Raw genomic sequence first — 21,770 nt, forward strand, 5'->3', positions numbered from 1 at the left:
TGTATAGTCTTTCCAGTACAATTACAATTGCTACCAGCTCTGCTAGCAAGATGGATCCTCTTTGAGCGACAGGTCTATGTAATCGTATGGCTGGTCTTGAGTCTTCTGTGAAGTTGATTGCACCAGTTCCACATGGTCCCGGGTTTCGCATGCATGATCCATCAGTCTTGCTTAGTCGTCTGCTGTGTTACCTATTATTTCTGTCATGACTGTTATGCATAGTTTTTTTTGTTCTGATGTTCTTGATTTCGAGCTGCCGAGTCTATTCCAGTAGGATGGTGTTGTTTTTGTCCTTGATCTTTCTCCAAGTCTATAAGTAAATTCCGGCTCTATTAAATTGATGTTAATGCCAGTTTCCTTTTCCATTTTAACTGATTGACATAGCGCTTTGCCCATTGGTGTTATATGGATGTCATGACCTATTTCTTCTTGGTAATTTATAAGTTGTTGTTTAATAGGTTCGTTTACGGACTTTGATTGGATTTTTGCAATTTCCCTTGTAGAAATCTCTTCGATTCTCAGGTCTATTGATAGAACTTCAGCCTAAATTTCAAAGCTTCTCTGCCTTGAGGTTTAGCAAGCAAGTTGAGATAATCTTACAAAAGTTTCGATATGATCAACATGAGCTCAGTCACAGTGGGACAACTGGGATCCTTTCAACCGAATATACAATAGGGTAGGGATGGGGTACCCCATATGACAAATGACAGTAAAATATTTTGTTTAAAATAACGTAACCGATAAACATTTTAATTCTTTTGACATTAATGGTAGCTACAAAATGAGATTGACGAATGACGATAAAAAAAATAAGGCGCATTTGACGCTAACGCCTGTAAAAAACGGACGTTCGACGTTTTACATTAAGGGCATTCCTACTATAATACATACATGTATGAATACAAAAAGTCATTGTCATTAATTGACATCGTCTAATGGGACTTGTCACAGGATTTGTACTTGCAGCATGAGCAACACATTGGATACCACATGTGGAGCAGAAACTGCTTACTCTTCCGGAGCACTGGATTACACCCCCGGTTTTTGGTGGGTTTCGTGTTGCTCAATTCTTATTCATGTTACTACAAAATCGAAAATAAATAAACAGGTCTATCAACAGGTAAAAAGGAAGTCATTCTCATCACACACACTCTCCCAAATGGTTGTCTGAAATGTCATCTCATTCGTCATGTGTATCCTTGTTGTGCAGGCGTTTTTTATTATAGACAAAAATGATCAAATACTGACAAGTAACAAGTTTTAATAAATGTATAACAGACACAAATGCTGATTTGTCAAAACAAAACGAATATAAATGCTAAACCAAATGAGTGGTCCTTTCCCAAAACTCATATTCCGATTCCATCTTTCAACGGTATATGTATTCACTTTGTAACATATTTTGATTCAAATATACTTGCAAACAAACTGAATTATATAAAGAAATAAAGTATTTTTTGTTAGAGCTAATTTCTTTATGCTTGTAGATTAGGATTTTGGTTGGCTTGCTTGCTTTGTTTGTTTGTGTTTGTACAGACGTTTGCTCAAGCATTTTAACTTAGACTGACTTCTACAAACAAAGTCCGTAGGCGGAGTTAAACCTGTTGATAGTTTTAAATTTAGTTATTCAATAATGTCAATTCAAATCTGAATATAATGTTAACTGATCTGTATAGGTTTGACTCGGCCTTTTTATATTGTTTGCAGATGTCAATCTTAATTGCAAACATTTATACAAACAGAGCAAGCTTGCAAATTCTTAATCTACGAACATTTGGAAATTACCTCTAAAAATAAATATCCCCTTGCATTCTTTTTTTGCATGTTAAAAATATTCCCATGACAAGAGGATAACCTGCTTTGTATTACAGTTTTGAAATTGACTTTGAAAACTAAATCTTAAGAAAGGCTAATGAACAAAATAATATAATGTAACGTTTATATGCATATACAAATTAATATAGATATATAACAAAAACAAACACAAATATATTGAAAAAGTTTTTAAATGATACTTAAAAAAATACAACAATCTCGAGTTCTGTTGCATTTGAAATAACAAATTTCCGCATAATTTGTAGTGTCATGATAGAAAATAAATACCTTTATTGATCAAAAGAAATGGTTTTGGAAAAGTTATTATAGGTCTGTAAGCAAAAACAAAAGGTTACTCAGTGCAATACTACAGAACTCGAAATATGTGTAGAGATGCAGTCTGAGAACAATATAGAAATTTTCAGGTACTATTCCTATGTACTGCATCACAAGAGATTAGTTCCTTGAGGTAGTGTAAAACTGTTAACCCTTTCTTCTAAAAATTATTATTTTTATATAACAAGTGTTGCTTTTTACTATATATGGCAATCACATATATTTTTGAAATTCAAATCTCCACATTTTGATTTTTTTTAATGAAAAAAGGGAAACTATGGTAACAGTACAATACAATCTTAATTAAATGTGTGATCATTAAATGCATTATCTCACAATATATCCTTCAAAATGTAGATAGATATCTAGTGCAGGTCAAAAGCAGTAAAAATATATCATTGAAAATTCATCATCTTATTCAAATTGCTTGCAATGAAACTTAAATATACTAAATATATATTGATGACTTTCTTTTATCCATAATTATTGATTTGCATGAAATTTCAATGGTATATATATACTGCTTGTAAAAAATAATTTCTAACTTTTATTATCAAATTACAGCTCCATTCAACGTGTGCATATAAAACTACTGAGGCATGATATTTTAAACAATTAAAGATCACAACTCTTCCATATTAACTTGAAAACAAATACAAAATGAGGTCTGAGAAATATAAAGGACTTGTATACAAAATAAAACACATCTTACAATGAAATATGTCATGTGCAATGTCTATGTGTAAAACAGAGGGTAAGTGTTTGTTTCAGTGCATTACTGGATATATTTGTTTTTGTCTGATCTTATTACAACTTACACGATTTGGCCAATTGTTTATTTTCTAGCAGAAAACCACTATATCAATAAAATATATTACATGCATGTGGGTAATTTTTTTTTTCTATAATATTTCTTATAATGTAATCTGCATTGCTAACCTGGTTCAAGTATTACAGGTTTCATTAAACAACATCATCAATTGAGATATGCTGTAAAAATATAACATGTTGGCCCTTACGCCAGGGTCTCTCAAAATTATCATAACATTTCTTTATAACCCTGAAACCATACATTTACATAATTATTCTAATATTATTTTTGAGATTTTTTCTTGGTCAAGCTTGGTCGTCTTGTCCCTGTATGTCCCATCCCTGCCCTACCACTGTCTTGTCTTTGTTTAGCCTTTTCCTCAATGTCTGGTGCATTTTGGATAAGCTTGAATTTAGTGCTCTCCACTCTATGTTCAAAACAACCAAATATATATCTTCCTGGTCCGTAGGGTGTTCTCCCGAACAAGAAATTGGAAAAGATCTGTTCATATCCTTCTAAGTTTAATGGATATCGTCCATACTGAAAGTGTAAAGTTATAACTCTCTTCCAAATCAAGTAAAACATTGACATTGCAAACATATTCTCTTATTACCAACTATTTGATGTTCAGGAAACAAAAACTATGAATGAAATAAAAATTTTGGTCAAATACATAAATTCAACATGTAATAAGTGACCATTCTCATTTTCTGAACTAAAATATCCATAATTATTTAACCACTTATATAAAGTTCTTATATCTATAGCAGACTCTTCAATTTGAGATCTAAAAGAGGCTGTTTTTTTGCTCTTTGATCTGATTGTTGTCTCTTTGACACATTCCCCATGTTCATTCTCAATTTTCGGAATACATATAATACAAAGAACAAACTGTCTATGATGTCACCCATATAAACAAGGTTCTCTTTCGCTACAAGGAACACTGTTGTTTTTTATTTGTTTGTTCCACGGAACATCCTCTTGGATAAGCTTTTTATTTTGCCATTTGATACAGGACTTTCCCATATGAATTTTCCATGCAGTTCATTTTTATTTTATTTTACTTTTTACTACTTTTGCGGGTTTTTTTTGGGTATTTTTTGTATCTTTATCCTGCTCTTTTTGTCCCTGACTTTTTATTCTGTAAACTCTATCAAGACCCTCATATCAGAACAGCCTTGTACCCGAAAATGTTTCATATTAGTAATGAGGTCTAGAATAATCTTGTTTCTTCATTAATAACTTACATCTGTCATTTCTTCATAACCTTTCTTCGCTATTTTCTTGGCATCTTCTGGTTGTAAATTGACAAGTTCTATGTAGAAATCACGCAATTCTTCTTCATCAATTACATTATCTTCTGTGAATACATAAAAAAAAGAATGTATCCATAGTATCTGGATGCCCCACTCGCACTATTATTTCCTATGTTCAGATGACCGTGAAATTTGGATCAAAACTCTAATAAGGTATTAACATTTGAAAGATCATAGCATAGGGGAAATGTATACAAAGTTTCAAGTTGATTGTACTTCAGCTTCATCAAAAACTACCTTGACAAAAACATTTTGTAAATACATAAAACAAGAATGTACCCGCAGTACAGGAATGCCCACTCCCACTATCATTTTATATGTTAAGTTGACCGCCAAATTTGATTAAAACTCTAATTTTGCATTAAAATTAGAAAGATACATAGGGAATATGTGAACTACGTTCAACTTCATCAAAAACTAACCTAGACCAATAACTTTCACCTAAAGCAGGACAGACGAACGACCGGACAAACGGACGCGCAGACCGATAAACATTATGGGGCATAAAAATATCTCTACTTCACAAGTAACTGATGTACTGTTATCAAATTCTACAGTGAAATTGAAATATCTGTGTAGATTTCAAAAGGTTTTGGTATAGATATCAATAGGGCCAGACTCGGTAAAGATGTCAAAAGATTCTAGTATAAATATTAAAAGGTCCTGGTGTAGATATTAATAGGACTAGTCTCGGTAATGATGTTAAAAGATTTTGGTATAAATATCAATGGGTCTGGTATAGATATCAATAGGGCAAGACTCGATAAAGATGTCAAAAGATTCTAGTTTAAATATCAAAGGGTACTGGTATAGTTATCACTAGGGCCAGACTCGATATAAATATTAAAAGATTCTGGTATAAATATCAATAGGGCCTGATAAGATATCAAAAGGTACTGCTGTAGACCTAAATGGGATCTGCAGTTGGGAGATACATATTACATATATATGTTGGTTCTACTTGAATGTATCTTCATAGGAATTGGGAAGCTGAAATCATTTCTCAAGTAGTTAAGTTTTGTTCTCAATCTACAAAGCCTGTTGCTATTGGTGAATTTTTAATTACGGAAATGCTAACTATTTCACGATAAAGTGTGAGCTTTTGTGAATTTCGCCCTCCTACTCGCAGGTCCTCTGTCCTCAGAACGCCGGGAGGGCCTTCAGATCAATTGCCTAGGATTGAGCTTAAACTTGAAAATGGCCTGGCTATACCACTGACCTGGTCTAGATATAAAAAAATACTGGTGTAGATGTCAAAAGCATGGGACACATATTGTATAAAAAAGAAGATGTGTTATGATTGCCAATGAGACAACTATCCACAAAAGACCAAAATGACACAGACATTAACATATATAGGTCACCGTACTGCCTTCAATAATGAGCAAAGCCTATACCGCATAGTCAGCTATAAAAGGCCCGATATATAAGACAATGTAAAACAATAAAAACGAGAAAACCAACGGCCTTATTTATGTAAAAAAATTGTGTCTGTTTGTTTTGTTCGCACATGGTTGTCAATATAATGGAATTGTATGCGACTGTCATACAAGTGAGCGGTTTCGCTAGCTATAAAACTAGGTTTTATAGCCCCTTTTCTACAGAAGAAAATGCCTGTACCAAGTCAAGAACATTACAGTTGTTATCCATTCGTTTGATGTTTGATAATGATTTTTTTGTTTGAAAATTGTATTTCAGTTTTGATTTTTTCTTGAAGTTCGGTATTTTTGTATTTTTCTTTTTATTGTCAAAATGTATCCAATTACAGTAATCAAATTGTAATACTACCTTTTCTGTCAATGATTCTGAAGAGAGATCGTGGGAGTAGTCGGAGCCATATTGGACAGTTCATCATGCTCATACAACCTGGTATGATGGCTTCCCATAACGCCAGCCATTCTGACAAGGTTACCTTATCTACAGAAGGAGAAAATAACATGTGAAAACAAAAGTAGGAAACTGTAACATAAGGCCACACTTTTTAAAGGCATCATTCAAATTACAGCCTTCAGATACCATTTTTCTCTATTCTTTATAAACATTCGGTGTTATTCTCTATTCATTGTATTTTAGTAGCTGTTGTGCTTTTTCTTTATTGTGACCCATTTTTTCTATTTTTCCTTCCTTTTTTTCTGCATACTTTGCCCATTCTCTTTTCTGTGAACCCTGTCAACATCCTTATGTATATGCAATATAACACCTACCATCATAATATTCCCCAGCTTTTTCTTTTAATACTTCGTAGAATGTCTCATGAACTTCTCCAAATTCCTGAGCTGCAGTTGATGTTGGTGACCATTTCGTAAATTTGAATATTTTCTGAAAAATTCAAGATTAAAATTCACACATTCTACTTATATTTCAAGGAGCTGAATGAGATACTATAGTAGAATAGCAAATTCGTTTGTGGATTTCATGGGTTCAGGACAATGAAGAAATTCAAGTGTTCAACAGAAATACAAATTTCAAATTACCTGTATATATAAATATAAGTCTTGCAATGATTTATAAACTAATATAATAATATACGTCTTTGATGCTTGTAACAGTAGAATTTATGAAACCCTATTTCTTTTCCTTTTTCAGAAATTCAAAATGCATTCATGTCATTAATACCTAGTAACATGGCATCTCAATTGATTAAAAAAAATAGGCTGCCATCTAACGCACTGTATGAAAGCCTGAGGGATCCGGTGAGTTGAACCCCATTTTTTTTTTACATTCAATGCGTTTGAGGGACATATGGCTTGAAACACCCCGCCCCTTTTTAAAATGGCTGGATCCGCCCCTGTAATATGGTCTGCAGGTTAACATCTCACTCGGCTATATCCCTGGTCATATCAACCTGCTTATACAAACTGACTATGAGGGTCTGGATTAGGTTAACCGAATAGAGAATAATGACCAAAAAGTATAGGATAAAGGCCAACACATATATATAATAGAGAAGTATTAGACAACAAGGGAAAGCCTGAGAATAATTAATTAACAGAGTATTATTTAAAATATAAAGAATAGAGAATAATGAGCCAAACAGATAAAGAATAGAGCGAAATTGTCTATTTGAAGTAAATAATAAAGAAAAGGGAGAACCCATCGAAACCTTCATATACATGTACCAGACACTGGACCTCTTTACTTGTTACTACATATATACATGCATAACCACTTACAACTATAATAGTTTAATTTTTAAATTGTTATTTGGATGGAGAGTTGTCTCATTGGCACTCACACCACATCTTCCTATATCTATATGTATGTACACACTTACCTCTCCAAATTCACCGATATTATTATATTCCAGAAAGTTGTTTCCCTTTGTATCTACAAAAAATATATTCCAACTTTCAAATACTTGTCATGCAGAGATACGGTGAGGATGGTTAAAACTGTTTGCATAGTGCAAATAATTGTGACGTCTTGAAAGGCTTTTTTTATTAGTCCGAGAAAAGCAAAATTACAAAAAACGACACATTTACATGTATTTATTTTGCTGAACAATGAAAATTCAAAAAAATTACAGGATACTTATGGTGAATAATCTGCGCCCAACTACTATTTTTCTATTCTGAAGTTATATAGGAAAACATCAAACATCTATCATGTCTAAAGATCTCAACGTGTCGACTTTTCTTATTGCGCTTTCCTTTGTTTCATTGATTTTGATATTGTCTAAAAACATTACAATGAAAATCTATTCTTACCGAAAAATCTGAAGTAAAATTCCAACTTTTCTTTTTGAAATGGAGACAGCATATTCTGAAAATAAAAAAGCAAAGACTATTATCTAATACTTTCGTATTCCAACACGGGGTCCAAGTTACTGAGCCTGGCATCCTGGCCCAATCTAATACTTCTGTTTAGCAGTAAGCCAGGATCTAAGGCTAGTTCCATAATAGACTATTAGGAAACCAAGCGTTATCTAGTTAACTTCCGACAAAAAATATACAATTTCTCGTTAAAGTATCGCGACCGCGTACGTTGATTTTGATTTCGCTGAAAACTGTGAAACATATTGAATCAATAAGTAAAAAGAAAAATATAAAACTTTTATATTTGAAGTAGCCAAAAACATTTTGTGTATGAAATTTCGTCTTTGTTGTAACGGTGACAATCTCGGATTTTATGTGTCTACAAGAAGTACAAGTCCTTCTTGAAAAATTGGCAAAGTTCATGTTTACTTTGCGAAAACAAAATAACCTTCGATACATGTATCATAGTGCACAATAATACATGTAATATATGCATTTAATTATCTTTGCATGCTGTATATTGGATCTTTAAGTGTTTATGATGCTACAGCGCGTTTGAAAATAGCACTGCTAATTTATTATTGGCCACTACATACATGATATATACGTACTAAGTGGTTTACAGTATGCAATTTAATCAAAAGCCAGTGTTCGTTATTATATTCACCGGCACCAGAGACATTTAAATATACATGTCTCTTCCGGCACTGAGGTTGTAAGTTCGAATATTTACCAGAATGATGTTATAAAGTTATATCGAGTTTGACTTCAATTGCCAGGAACACTTGCAAATAATTGAAGGCAATACAATCAGTTTTAATATATAAAAGTACAATTTTCGCGCCTTTAATACAACTCAATGCTATATTTGAATTGAACGTATTATGGTATTTTTGTATTTACGACTTACCATTACAATTTTGAAAAGAATAATCTCCGTTCCTTTAAATATATATCAGAGTACAGTAGATATACTATTGTTATTTATATAGAGTGTGTTTGATAAGAATGTTTGCCCTAGAGCTAAATGTATACTTTCAGCATTTATCATTATTTATAATTTGAATTTTAGTAGAAATATATACTGGGTCATACATAGTGTAATTATATAATAAAAAATAAATCGCAATTTTGTATTTGCGTACTATATATGTATCAACTACTTCAATGTTCAGTTCTTGTTATTATACATAAAAGAAGATACGGTATAATTGCCAATGAGACAACTCTCCACATGAGTTCTTATGACGCAGAATATAACAACTATAGGTCACCATACGGCCTTCAACTTGTGTATAACTTAAATAGACTGCTTTCTTTTAAGTATTCCTTCTCATGGAAGGATAATATACGCAAACAAACATAAAGCACAGGAGCATGGACCCCCTTTTCTCTTCTCTCAAACTTTGTTGAATGTTTAAAGGTAATTTCAACCTTTTTGTACTTATTTAATGTGTTTTTGCTATTATTTATACTACATTACCACACCAGTAGTTTATATATGTTTTACCCGGTATTCTTATTTTCTGAACTTTACCAATGTTTTCCAATTTTGGATTTATTTTAGCATCAATCGATAAAGAATATTTCTGCTGATACTTACATAAAAATGATGAAAATTGACCTTATTATTCTCAAAACATTTTAGATATCCAATTGTAATAATTATAATTCTCGACTGAACATGCTGAAATATTAATACAAATGTTCAGAAGTTAATTATTCTGATATTAAACTCACAACACTTCGTAAACAGATATGTAACGTGTACTTCACCCAGATAAAGGGCGTTAAGAAATCGACATGACAACCATCTATTACAGAGAATTGGGGTCCATCGTTTCCGTTGTTTTTTCTATGTTGAGACCATTTCTGTCTAGTCTATACCCTCCCCCTCCCTTTATTGTCAATTCTTTATTGTTTAGCATCCAATTATTCTCTTTTCTTATTTGTTCATCGATTTTTTTTCCCTATCCTATTTTTTTTCATCCACTATTGTCAATTCTGTAAATACTCATATAAAAAACAGCAGTGTAGCATTGTGTATAGACTCTAAATACGGTGCATGTTAGTCCGAGATTACTCTGACGTCCGACGGCTGTTTAGTCAGACAAGCTGGGGCCGTTGGTCCCACGGCCCCAGCTTGTCTGCTAAACAGCCGTCGGACATCAGAGTAATCTCGGACTAGCCGTCGGACATCAGAGTTATCTCGGACTAGCCGTCGGACATCAGAGTAATCTCGGACTAGGTGCATGAAGGTCAAAGTTAATTCTGCTGATCAAGCACTTGTCGATTTACGACATGTAGTAAATACTTTGTTGTTCACGTGACTGATTTACTGCCTTGACCCCTATATGAATTCATTAAATGACAACATGGACTTAGATTTTTTTTATAAACAAGGAAGTATATAAACAAAGTATATAATTACTTTTTCAAAAAGTAATATAAATATATTAAACAACAGAATAAAGTACAAGACAATTTTAACAAGACTGCTGTTTGTTAGAAATTAAAAAGTTTTTCTAATAAATTGAAATTGCTGGACATTTATGAAATTTCTGCTAATTAATAGTACATGCAAATCGTATATTGATATAAAAAAACCAGATGGCAACTTGATGAATAGTTACCTGAAATTAACAAACTTTGAAAAAAATCCGATTTTATCCCTCGATTATTCAGGCATTTCACCTATTCCTTAATTGATTTCTTACATCTGACAAATAGCATTTAAATGTCAGCAAAAGCAAGAATAAACTGGATTTAACTTCAATAAAAAAAAAGGACAAATATAGTAACCGATGCAGGTCATTTGAGGGAAAAATTATATAAAGGTCACAAATTTGACGCAAAAATCAATTTAGATAACAATTGAATTGAGCAAACCTTGAAGTTGTCGAAATCCAAATGTCATGCGAATCAGAAAAATGAAGAAAAAAATACAATTGTGTAGACATGTGGTTTAAATTTACGGAAAGGTTTACCGACAGTCCATGTAATAAAGGCAAGCTATACACACAAAGTGAAATGTATAATAAATCAATATTTAACACCGATACTACAAATGCGGTTAATTATTAGGATAATGATAAACAATCTCCTCCGTCAAAAGATCTTATATGATATTTCTTTTTTTAATTATATATAACATATATGATAGAATATATATAGACTAACTTACCACCTATCTACTAATGGATTATGTGGCCTTCACCTATTTACGTTAGTATCTGTTTCAGTCAAGGTTGCAGTTTTCTAATTAATTTAGAGTTATCGTTCTTAGTGCGTGATTTTATACATTAACAAAACGTAAATGGAAAAATACTTGTACTTTAACAGAGTGATTTTGAACTAAAAAAAACAAAGTAAACAAAGCTTTTTTGAACCCTAGATGCACCCTAACATTTTATCTAAATAGAAAAATACTTTAGTTATATACATGTACTTATTTCATTTGTACAGGAACATATTTATGGAAATCTCTTACATGTGACTGTATATAAATAGTTGATTAAATGCTTTATTTAGAATATATAAACTTTTCCATATTAAATCAAATTCCGATTTAAACACTTCTAAATTTGGACGCTGTGAATGAAACGTAACCTAAACCACAAGCTTTGATTATTTTTGCTAGATTTTTTAATGTTTTTAAACTGGCATTTAAAATGGAGGTTACTCTAAAATAGTGTATTTTCTGAAGGAATCAACATGAAGTTTTCCTGTTTCATATTTAAGCCGGGGAAAAGAACGTACGGTGACCCTATTTTTATTCTTTTTTATTATCTCAAAGTATTTTCTTAAAGCTATCTTCTAGTATTTTATTTTACAATTCTGCCATTTAGTTCTAACTAGAATCTAATCACACAATGAACGCTTTTTCCTGTATACACCTAAAAAATGTGTCATTTTGTCACAACCTTGAGAATATGCTCGGTGACCTATCATTTCTGGTATATTTTTCTACATTTCACAATATATACTACATTTTGGCAAAGTATGAATAAGTTCTGTCGACCATTTTAAGGTTATACTCCCTTACCACCTAAACTGAGTCCTTTGTATGTTGTGTTTTTCCCTCAAATAGTCAAGGGCGTTAGTATAGAAAGTCCCTGAATAGGCACAACACAGTTTAACCTCCCCGTACATAACTACATGTATAGTATATACAAAAACAAACACATTTGTCCGAATTGGATTTATCACGCAGACCACTTTATCAGAACGTCATGTTGATAACCCGAATTCATCACTAAAAGTATTTTTGTATTGCAAGATACAAGTATGTCTAAAGAGCCTTCTGGAATCATGGTATCGTTTTAGCGTACTAACGCATAAATCCTTTGTATTTCGCATAGAGATTGCAAATAAACGAATCTTTATTTATTAATAGTTCTATAATTTAAGGTTTATTGAATTAACAATTGTTTTACATTATGTGAATGTGTGATTGAAACTCTCGTATATATACGTTTTATTTGACATTTTGGTATATCTTTTATTTTTCACTCATACATTGATGCGGCACATGAATTCAAGTATTGCAGTGTACAAACCTTTAAAAATCTTTTTTTTTTAAATCACATGGTTGCTATAATGAATGTGTTGTATGTTTCTCTTTTGCTTTACTTAATGTTATGGTAAGTGTTAAAGAAGTGCGAAAGATACCAGAGGGACGAAGATACCAGAGTGACGAAGGTATCATACAAGAGGGACGAAGATACCAGAGGGTCGAAGGTATCATACAAGAGGGACGAAGATACCAGAAGGACGAAGGCATCATACAAGAGGGACGAAGGTATCATTCAAGAGGGACGAAGATACCAGAAGGACGAAGATACCAGAAGGATGAAGGTATCATACAAGAGGGACGAGGATACCCGAGGGACATTTAAACATTTAAAGTTCGCACGTTACAAACACGCTTGATAGATACAAATCTCGTAATTAGCTGTCGGCAATTTCATATATAGGAAAACATTTCAATTGTCCATATATTAATTGTTGTCGTAGATACACTTCTCCCGTTTAAAATAATTGTGTATAATTGACAACTTTCGGTTAATTTCTTTTTTCGTCAAGTTAAAATTTTATGATACATTTTCTACAACCCTATCACAAAGAAAGGTTCATTTATCTTTTTTGAAGCAAATACATTGTACAAGGCCATATAATGTGATTTTATGAATAAGTTCGTAGGTTAAGGGCAAAAGACGCGTAATTTATTTGTTTCTCTCCAAAGTTTTTATGAAGGACATTCCAATTTGCTGTATATCATATGCATAACAATATGAGTTCCTTTGCATTGTTTTTACACAGGTCTTGTACTTTTGATTTCAAAATATTTAAACATGTATAAGTACTCTCTGATGCCATTTGTACAAAATAATTTAAAAAAAGGATAAACAGTGGTTGAATTTAAAATATATATATATATACATTACCTTAATGAGATTAGAAATAAAACTCCATGAACTTTCCAATTCAGTATTTGTTGAAAGTTAGTAAATACACACCGTCTACTAGTATAAACAGAAGAGGTTCGACAGAGGGGTGTTTGTTTGCCATCAATATATTTCCCAAGTTTTATCAAAAGCAAGAAATAGGATATGCAATCGTGCTGGAGGCAATTTTAAAACATTTTTTTAAGCTAAGAAAGTGGCATTTATCGAACATTTGGCATCAATGTAACTGATGCTTTATTCGAATTGCCTCGGTAGTCTCGTTGTGAGGTGCATGATTGCCTCGATTACAACAAGTCGTTGGTCCACCACTGATTTTTGATTGAACCATAAAGACGGTGACCGACCGACGATCTGCTCCAATCGAGGCAATCACAAGACCACGAGACTACAGAAACGATTAAGTCGAGTATTCATTTCATTGATGCAACATGTCCCAATTTGTTTGTAATCATAAAAGGAAAATATATTTTCATTTGGTATACTATATACATGCGAGTGGTCTACTGACTCAAGACAGGAGCAACAGTGGCGGATCCAGCCATTTTAAAAAGGGGGGAGGTTTCCAAACCCAGGAAAAAAAGGAGTGTGTACCAGCTATATGTCCCCATTCAAATGCATAGATCGGCCAAAAAAAAGGTTGGTTCGAACCTCGGACCCCCTCCCCCTCACCCGGGTTCCGCCACTGAGCAAATTTAGACAAGGTGCACACTGCATCCACCCTCTAATAAAAGAAAAGAAATGAAATGTACAGGTAAAATGGTAAAACCATTACTTTGTTAAAATGTTATCCTATTACCACAACGTTCCTCCCCCTTTTAAATTTAATTCTGGATTCTATAATGCAAGAGCGTTAGTATGAAGTATACTTTAAATATCTATGTTTATTTATAATGTTGACCTAACTTAGCTCCAACTCATAAATGCATAGCAACACTCAAGCTAGAGTCAACCAACACTAGTGTGTGGTTTTTTTTTTTATTAAGAAGTGAAAGTATCTTGTGGAAAGAAGACGCATTTTCTTAGTACAACCTTAGGGTACGAATGTGACTCCTTTATGAGCCTCTTGTTATTGTATGGTCTTTACGGCCACAGGACAAATCCTCGCTTCGATGAACTACTTCATAGGTCAGAAAAACACTTAAATGACAATAGTTTACAATTGGACAATTAAACGAAGGTCATCTTAGCAAGGGAGAGACATGTTTATGAAAATTATTCGTACACATAATTTTACAAGTAAAAAAGGAAGATGAGATATGATTGTCAAATGATACAATTCTCGTGGCTACTAGAAACAAATTAACGTATAAGCGAACAAGTATATATGTCATCGTTTACTGCCTGCATCAATGAGCAAAATGCATATCGCAAAGTAAGCTATAAAAGGTTTCAAACAAATAAAACAACACAAACGAGAAATATGACGTCCTGATTAATGGTAATTAATGATTTGCATGCCCACTTTTAAATGTGCATATGTTGCTAACAAATTATAAAAAACAATATATCAATGTCCATCTCCATACATTCTGGCAAATACACATCATATTATATGTCTCTGTTGCTGGTAACACAATTGGCAAAAAGAAATTAACAAAACAATACTCTAAATTGTGATATTTTTTTTTATATTTTTTATGTTTATACTGTTAGTGACTTACACCAAGATGTAGTTAAATGGAATTTGACACTCGGATTTGACACCCTGCATTTATCATGCTTATCAATAAGATGTGGTCAAATCGCTGAAAGACCTCCTTTTAAATGTGGAAACTATTATTCCGCATTGACAACAATATGTGGGTGTAAATTAGATACACCCATTTCGAATATACATGTAATATTTCAGTAAATTGCAAAATCAATCTCACTTTTTATTCGTTTTCAAAAACGAAGTCTTCAATTTACCGACAGAGCTCATGTTTTCTCTGTTATTATGTATATATATGCCGACTTTAAATATAAATTTACTTACTTTCTTACTCTGAATTGACTGTAGTTATACTTTCCGATTTCTTTAAAAGGCTGAAATACTTTTATATTTATTTTTGTCGAAGTTGACCTTTACGCACTGTTCTAAGTGTTAAATACAGGTCAGATTAAAAAAACTGGACAGTGGTCATTGAAGAGAGGGGCAACAGAGGGTCCGTTAATATGTTAACAACATCTCGATTTGGCAAAAACAGCAAACAACAAATGCAAAATTAAAATGCTGGAAACGGTAAGTTATTATCAAAGTGGGTTAAAAACAGTTAACAACACCTTTAAAAGGGCAAAAAAAACAGGTTAACATAAAAAAAAATGTATAGTCCCTCTTAATTGAATTGTAACGTACTGTTGGACTGTAGTGTACTAAGGATATTACCTAACATACGAGAGGAAAAGAAATTGCAACCCTCTGTGAAGTTTCACAACTCTATTGAAGAGCCAAATTGTAAGCGGATCTGCTCAAATGAAGAAAAACTATAACATTAGTGTTTGAATTGTGTTTACTACAAAATGAAATAATGTGTCATTAGTCTACATAATATGAATATATGTAAGATACGGAGGGGATTCGTCATAATATAAGTGATGCGTCATGTGTATATTGAGACAATATAAAGTTAACTCTGTATTATCTATTGCAATACCTTTAATACCATTACTATTTCTGACTTAAATGCCAAGTATTTCTGCACAAATAAATAATAATGGGAAAAACTATAGAATGGATAATAATGTTTAAATTAAGGATGATGTATGCATAACATTTATTGTAATAGTCGTGCGTCAATTAGGGAGCTCCCATTTGATTTTTATTGCGGGTGGGTGGTGAATTAGGGGGGGGGGGGGCGGGGGTTGTAGTATAAAATATATAGTCCTGCATCGCATATTTTTTTTTCAGTTGTAAAATCTACCCTGCCCTTTTTCATTCAATTCGGTTCTGACTTTTCTCTTCATAACGTTTTGTTTGTTTGTTTAGCAAGCTCTCATCCTACTAGCTCATCCCTTTTCCCCCTAAAACACAAATGGTACGTATGATAGCACCCTTGCATGACATCTTAAGCAAATGGTACTTATTGTAGCACCTTTACAAGACATTTTAAGCAAATGGTAAACACAGGATGTGTATTTGAACCAAATTAGAAATTATTCAAATTTAATTTCGATGATAATGATTAATGTTGAAACACTTTTGAAGATATTTGGGATCGAGTGGACTCAATGTACAGAATATATGATACTTGGACAGTTTTAAAAGCAGTTACTCTTATTACCTCTGAATAATAAACATAGTTGATGTCATCTTGTTTCGCTTTCAAATTTAAATCTATAGCTTGCGCTTCATTCTGGTTTTCGTCAATTTCAACATCCTTGGTTCCAGTACCGTCTTTTAATTTCTTGTCATGAGAGGAACTGGGTTGGCTGATTGAGCACATCACCTAGAATTTAAATAAAAATTCCGTTGTTTTTCGCTGTTTATCTGCTTTTTTTCGTTACGTTTGAATTATTGTCTTTACAAAAATATCTTCGTTTTTTTCTGAATAGTTTTTGTTCAGCAGGAAACGACCGGGTCTAGAATCGATTATATAATGTTCACTAGTGATGTATTGATGTTCTATTTTGCTCACTGGACCCCTAAAATGCAAAATGTGGGACGGAATTCATCCAATCAAATACTGGATTTGTTTTTTCGAGCACACCTTTTGCATCTAAATTACTGAATAAAGAACGGACTTTTAAACGTTACAATATAACTGTAAAAGTGAGGATGGAACATCCAGCTTTTGATAAGAATTGACTACAATGCCTGGATTTACGGCTATACAACTTTGCTAAGTACTAGGATGGTGAAAACTTTCTAGCATTCAAACTTCAGTTACATGTATCTGAAATATCTATATATCCCTAATGGGACGGACGGATTGGACAGACGGATGGACCAACTGAAGGAAAAACAGGAGGACAGAGGTAAAACAATATGCTCCTATTCAATTGATGGCAAAAACATAATAGATCATAGGAAAATTCCGCAAAAACACGCATGAAAATGCGTGAATCTATAGCGGGAGACAACTTCTCAAGTTGCAGTTGACAAATTGTTGTGTTGTACTGTTTTGTATTGATTGAATATGGACAGAAAAAGGATAATATATAATTGATAATGATTGATAATGATTGTTGGTTGTATCCAGTGGCAAATATTTTATGCATGTTCAGAACGAGAACAAATTAATAATAAATACAATAGGTAGCTAGGTCCTGTAATAGAGGCCGTCTAGGGTAAAGTTCGGGGAATTGGAGGTATATTGGATTGATACACAAAGTTAGATTTTCAACAGGAAGATTGTATTTTTTTTCAAGATTTTGAGATTCGTTTTTAGCTCACCGGGCCCGAAGGGTCAAGTGAGCTTTTCTCATCACTTGGCGTCCGTCGTCCGTCGTTAACTTTTACAAAAATCTTCTCCTCTGAAACTACTTGGCCAAATTAACCAAACTTGACCACAATCATCATTGATGTATCTAGTTTTAAAATTGTGTTTTTTGACCCTGCCAACCAACCAAGATGGCCGCCATGGCTAAAAATAGAACATAGGGGTAAAATGCAGTTTTTGGCTCAAACTCAAAAACCAAAGCAATTAGAGCAAATCTGACAAGGAGTAAAAAAATTTATTAGGTCAAGATCTATCTGCCCTTAAATTTTCAGATGAATCAGACAACCCATTGTTGGGTTGCTGCCCCTAAATTGATAATTTTAAGGAAATTTTACTGTTTTTGGTTATTATCTTGAATATTATTATAGTTGGAAATAAACTGTAAACAGCAATAATGTTCAGCAAAGTAAGATTTACAAATAAGGCAACATGACCAAAATGGTAAGTTGACCCCTTTAGGAGTTATTGCCCTTTATAGTCAATTTTTAACCATTTTTCGTAAATCTCCATGATCTTTTACACAAATCTTCTCCTCTGAAACTACCGTGCCAAATTAATCCAAACTTGGCCACAATCATCATTGATGTATCTAGTTTAAAAATTGTGTTTTTTTACCCAGTCAAACAACCAAGATGGCCGCCACGGCTAAAAATAGAACATGGAGGTTAAATGCAGTTTTTGGTTATTACTCAAAAACCAAAGCATTTAGAGCAAATCTGACAAGGGGTAAAATTGTTTATCTGGTCAAGATCTATCTGCTTTGAAATTTAAAGATGAATGGGACAACCCGGTGTTGGGTTGCTGCCCCTAAATTGGTAATTTTCTGGAAATTTTGCTGTTTTTTTATATTAAGTGCCAGTCTGCCTAAGAACCAGGCAGTGGTGAAAACATGACCAAAAAACCCCACCCAATTTGACTTTGATTTCAGTTCATAAAATGTAGTTATGCACAAAAATAACATTCATTTCTGTTTTCTGTTCTGGTAATAGAAGATAAAATTTGGTTGAAATGCACTAGAAATTAACGAATAAGGGGAGATAACTCTGTAATTTGCTATCATTGTATTCAATTTTCTAACCAAGTTATTCGATATTACCAGACACACACAAACAAAAGACCAATTATTTTTAAGTCAGGATGATGATAAGTATTAAATAGCATGATTAGCTTGGTGGGTTTTTTCTGATCATGTTTTGATTTTTACCTAAATTGCCTGATTCTTACAAAGACTTGCACTTAATTTATCTTGAATATTATTATGGATAGAGATAAACTGTAAACAGCAAAAATGTTCAGCAAAGTATGATTTACAAATAAGTCAACAGGACCAAAATGGTCAGTTTACCCCTTTAGGAGTTATTGCCCTTTATAGTAAATTTTTAACCATTTTTCGTAAATCTAAGTTAACTTTTACAAAAATCTTCTTCTCTGAAACTACTGGGCCAAATTTTACCAAACATAGCCAGACTCATTATAAGGCTATCTATTTTAAAAATTGTGTTTTGTGACCGGGCAAACCAACCAATATGGCCGCTACGGCTGAAAATAGAACATAGGGGTAAAATGCAGTTTTTGGCTTATAACTCAAAAACCAAAGCATTTAGAGCAAATCTGACAAGGGGGTAAAATTGTTTATCTGGTCAAAATCTATCTGCCCTGAAATTTTTAGATGAATCGGACATCTCGTTGTTAGGTTGCTGCCCCTGAATTGGTAATTTTAAGGAAATTTTGCTGTTATGGGTTATTATCTTGAATATTATTTTAGATAGAGATAAACTGTTAACATTAATAATATACAGCAATTTAAGACTCAAATATAAGTCAAAATGACCAAAATGGTCAATTGACCCCCTAAGAAGTTATTGTCCTTTATAATCAATTTTTAACAATTTTCATAAAATTTGTAAATTTTTACTAACATTTTCCACCGAAACTACACGGACAAGTTCATTATAGATGGAGATAATTGTAAGCAGCAAGAATGTTCAGTAAAGTAAGATGTACAAACACATCACAATCACCAAAATGTCTGCTTCCTTTGTTTACTTCACATATACCAAGGTGAGCGACACAGGCTCTTTAGAGCCTCTAGTTTTCATTCCCATGCACAGAGGGTGCAAAAATAAACCCCCAAAAATGAGACGTTCTCCTATACGTAAATAACTGCAAAAAGTTATATCGATTAATTGTACAATAAATATTAACACAGCAACAGGTGATTTAAACTGTGTAATTATAAATGAGTGGCCATGGACCTTCACGGCAAATCATTTTGCGAAAACTTGTGACAAAACACCAACAAAAAGAAACTCCTTAAAAATTAGCTAAACGCATGTACATATACAATTGGGGTTCAATAAATAAAATTTGAAACAGTTAACTGAAATAACACATATAAACAAGAATATTTTCAAACTATGTTATTGATTTTACTCACTCCAACTTTGTTGACCCTTATAATTGATGTCACGTGGTAATCCGGTCTGCTTGATTAGTCCCCGAACGATCTGTCTAAAGTTTACACTATTATATGAACGTAGATAATTCTTTTTTACAGAAGGTCAAGAGGAAACTTTGTTATACACAATGCTATAACATATCTCTACATTACTATTTGTGTGGATAATGTGCAATCGGTGACATTTCTATAACGATCATGGTCAGAGGAACCCTACCAGAGAGACATGTACACCCTCTTATACCACCATACACCATATATATAGTTAGCCTGAAATAGCTTGCTTACAGCACATTTCAGGCAGTATGTAGCTAAAGGTAATATCTTTGGTTAGCTTGCTTGTTAGCTGAACCGAGAAGTCATTGTTAGGTTAGATAAACTACCCTCCTTAAATAGTAGACTAGCCCAACAGATAAACAACCTATCTCTCTGTAGGACTAAACTACTTTAAAAGGAGGGTAGTATACCTTACCTTACAATGACTTCACATTTCAGCTAACAAGCAAGCTAACCAAAGATATTACGGTAAATTACCATTAGCTACATACTGCCTGAAATGTGCTGTAAAGCTATTGAAAGAAAAAGGCCCCATTGCACCAAATTGACACGCAGCAAAGTTTCGACTGCTTTACTAGCCATAACTGATTAATGATATTAGTTCAAGTAGCAAATAAACTGAACCTTATCAATACGTAGAAATAATATATGTTTCTGACGGAACAAATATTCTTCAACCTTTATTCGGTCATATCTTTGAGTCACACGTTCTTTCCACTACCACTACATATGCAGAAACGCCCCTTTTCACCAAAGGATGAACGTTTTAGTAGCGATGAATCGGATACACATTGTGAAAGAGAATAGGCGTTTCATAGTACACGATGCACACTAGGACAGTTTGATCGGACTTGTGATTTACCCGTGTTCACCCGCACACGAGACATACACTTTACATAAAGATGGTCCTCGAACAATTCAAAAGTAAGACTATTATAAAAAAAAAATGTCTCCGCTTTTTTGCATTATTTAATTATAACAAACACATAAACCGAAAATCGTGAGAACATTGTAATGAACTGGCACAATAGTGTGACAACCATTGAAAATGGACATGTTTAAACCCGCTGTATTTGTTTGAGATCAACAGAATATATATCTATATTTCGTTTCTTACAAACAATCGTCCAAACTTATGACAGAAACACAGTTATCTTTGACAGATAATAATTGATTGATTGATGTTTAACGCCACTTTCAGCACGTACTATTGTGCTATTTCGTAGCGGTCATTTTTGGTGATAGAGGAAGTCAGTTGTCCAGAAAATACGACTTCCCTTCGGTAGGAAAATTGACAATCCCAGTCAATTAAGATTTAAGCCCGACACATCTGCCA

The 21,770-nt window shown here is 33.1% G+C and overlaps 1 protein-coding gene across 7 annotated transcripts; it reads right to left on the reverse strand.

Moving 5' to 3' along the window:
• Nucleotides 1-1,244: 1,244 nt before the first annotated feature.
• Nucleotides 1,245-20,484, reverse strand: LOC134718810 (sarcoplasmic calcium-binding proteins I, III, and IV-like). 7 transcript variants are annotated; one of them, XM_063581541.1, is made up of 8 exons: nt 20,357-20,484; nt 16,762-16,926; nt 7,986-8,040; nt 7,553-7,605; nt 6,483-6,597; nt 6,067-6,195; nt 4,210-4,322; nt 1,245-3,502 (listed from the first exon to the last, which is right to left on the reverse strand). In XM_063581541.1, exons 2-8 carry the CDS (start codon nt 16,921-16,923, stop codon nt 3,245-3,247), a joined length of 885 nt encoding a protein of 294 aa, XP_063437611.1. In that variant the 5' UTR covers nt 16,924-16,926; nt 20,357-20,484; the 3' UTR covers nt 1,245-3,244. The 7 variants fall into 7 exon arrangements, with proteins under 7 accessions (XP_063437611.1, XP_063437616.1, XP_063437615.1 ...); XM_063581546.1 differs by lacking the exons at nt 16,762-16,926; nt 20,357-20,484 and adding an exon at nt 15,477-15,583; XM_063581545.1 differs by lacking the exons at nt 16,762-16,926; nt 20,357-20,484 and adding an exon at nt 13,481-13,564.
• Between the last annotated feature and the right edge of the window lie 1,286 nt (nt 20,485-21,770).

Source organism: Mytilus trossulus, chromosome 5, assembly GCF_036588685.1.
Source record: "Mytilus trossulus isolate FHL-02 chromosome 5, PNRI_Mtr1.1.1.hap1, whole genome shotgun sequence".
In the NCBI taxonomy this organism is placed as follows: Eukaryota; Metazoa; Mollusca; class Bivalvia; order Mytilida; family Mytilidae; genus Mytilus; species Mytilus trossulus.

Coding starts and splice junctions, on each gene's coding strand:
- LOC134718810 (XM_063581541.1), bottom strand. CDS start 16,923: ATGTGCTCAATCAGCCAACCCAGTTCCTCTCATGACAAGAAATTAAAA. Junction 7,606..7,985: donor ATTTTACTTCAGATTTTTCG/GTAAGAATAGAT, acceptor TATTTTTTGTAG/ATACAAAGGGAAACAACTTT. Junction 6,598..7,552: donor ATATCGGTGAATTTGGAGAG/GTAAGTGTGTAC, acceptor TGAATTTTTCAG/AAAATATTCAAATTTACGAA.